General features: G+C 45.8%; 1 protein-coding gene across 1 annotated transcript in view; it reads right to left on the bottom strand.

Annotated features, from left to right (window-relative positions):
- Positions 1-2,500, bottom strand: part of sspo (SCO-spondin) — a gene marked incomplete at both ends in the record, with an annotated part of 194,732 nt that overhangs the window by 44,087 nt on the left and 148,145 nt on the right. The window contains 1 exon segment of the mRNA XM_079806852.1: positions 1-117. This exon segment is cut by the window's left edge and continues 39 nt beyond it. Coding sequence (XP_079662978.1) covers positions 1-117 — 117 coding nt within the window.

Raw genomic sequence — 2,500 nt, forward strand, 5'->3', positions numbered from 1 at the left:
CCAGCTCTCTGCAGTTCTGCCCTCTGCTGGCCGAGACCAGCGGCGCACGCACACGCTGATGATACTGAGACACACACGAACAATCGCTCCACACACTCCATTCTGACATCGGACAGGCTGGGAATGAGGAACATGCTCAAATAAATGATTTATCCACGCACATCATTTTCTTACATTCATTTTAAATAACTTTAACCTCCACAACAGGGCAGAAAACACTCGAGCAACCACAGGTGAAGAGGATGAGAGGATGAGAGGATGAGATGATGAGAGGATGAGATGATGAGAGGATGAGAGGATGAGAGGATGAGAGGATGAGAGGATGAGAGGATGAGATGATGAGAGGATGAGAGGATGAGAGGATGAGAGGATGAGATGATGAGAGGATGAGAGGATGAGAGGATGAGATGATGAGAGGATGAGATGATGAGATGATGAGAGGATGAGATGATGAGATGATGAGAGGATGAGAGGATGAGAGGATGAGATGATGAGAGGATGAGAGGATGAGAGGATGAGATGATGAGAGGATGAGATGATGAGAGGATGAGAGGATGAGATGATGAGAGGATGAGAGGATGAGAGGATGAGATGATGAGAGGATGAGATGATGAGAGGATGAGAGGATGAGAGGATGAGATGATGAGAGGATGAGAGGATGAGAGGATGAGAGGATGAGATGATGAGAGGATGAGAGGATGAGAGGATGAGATGATGAGAGGATGAGATGATGAGAGGATGAGAGGATGAGAGGATGAGAGGATGAGATGATGAGATGATGAGATGATGAGAGGATGAGAGGATGAGATGATGAGATGATGAGAGGATGAGATGATGAGAGGATGAGAGGATGAGAGGATGAGATGATGAGAGGATGAGAGGATGAGATGATGAGAGGATGAGAGGATGAGATGATGAGATGATGAGAGGATGAGAGGATGAGAGGATGAGATGATGAGAGGATGAGATGATGAGAGGATGAGAGGATGAGATGATGAGAGGATGAGATGATGAGATGATGAGATGATGAGAGGATGAGAGGATGAGATGATGAGAGGATGAGATGATGAGATGATGAGAGGATGAGATGATGAGAGGATGAGATGATGAGAGGATGAGAGGATGAGATGATGAGAGGATGAGATGATGAGAGGATGAGAGGATGAGAGGATGAGAGGATGAGATGATGAGAGGATGAGATGATGAGATGATGAGATGATGAGATGATGAGATGATGAGAGGATGAGAGGATGAGATGATGAGAGGATGAGAGGATGAGAGGATGAGATGATGAGAGGATGAGATGATGAGATGATGAGAGGATGAGAGGATGAGAGGATGAGATGATGAGAGGATGAGAGGATGAGAGGATGAGATGATGAGAGGATGAGATGATGAGAGGATGAGATGATGAGAGGATGAGAGGATGAGAGGATGAGAGGATGAGAGGATGAGATGATGAGAGGATGAGATGATGAGAGGATGAGATGATGAGATGATGAGAGGATGAGAGGATGAGAGGATGAGATGATGAGAGGATGAGAGGATGAGATGATGAGAGGATGAGAGGATGAGAGGATGAGAGGATGAGAGGATGAGAGGATGAGATGATGAGATGATGAGAGGATGAGAGGATGAGAGGATGAGATGATGAGAGGATGAGAGGATGAGATGATGAGAGGATGAGAGGATGAGATGATGAGAGGATGAGAGGATGAGAGGATGAGATGATGAGAGGATGAGAGGATGAGATGATGAGAGGATGAGAGGATGAGAGGATGAGAGGATGAGATGATGAGAGGATGAGATGATGAGAGGATGAGATGATGAGAGGATGAGAGGATGAGAGGATGAGATGATGAGAGGATGAGATGATGAGAGGATGAGAGGATGAGATGATGAGAGGATGAGATGATGAGAGGATGAGATGATGAGAGGATGAGATGATGAGATGATGAGAGGATGAGAGGATGAGAGGATGAGATGATGAGAGGATGAGATGATGAGAGGATGAGAGGATGAGATGATGAGAGGATGAGAGGATGAGATGATGAGAGGATGAGAGGATGAGAGGATGAGATGATGAGAGGATGAGATGATGAGAGGATGAGAGGATGAGATGATGAGAGGATGAGAGGATGAGAGGATGAGATGATGAGAGGATGAGATGATGAGAGGATGAGAGGATGAGATGATGAGAGGATGAGATGATGAGAGGATGAGAGGATGAGATGATGAGAGGATGAGAGGATGAGAGGATGAGATGATGAGAGGATGAGAGGATGAGATGATGAGAGGATGAGATGATGAGAGGATGAGAGGATGAGATGATGAGAGGATGAGAGGATGAGATGATGAGAGGATGAGATGATGAGATGATGAGAGGATGAGAGGATGAGAGGATGAGAGGACGAGAGGATGAGAGGATGAGAGGATGAGATGATGAGATGATGAGAGGATGAGATGATGAGATGATGAGAGGATGAGAGGATGAGAGGAT

Source organism: Gobio gobio (assembly GCF_949357685.1).
Source record: "Gobio gobio genome assembly, chromosome: 23".
Classification (NCBI taxonomy): Eukaryota; Metazoa; Chordata; class Actinopteri; order Cypriniformes; family Gobionidae; genus Gobio; species Gobio gobio.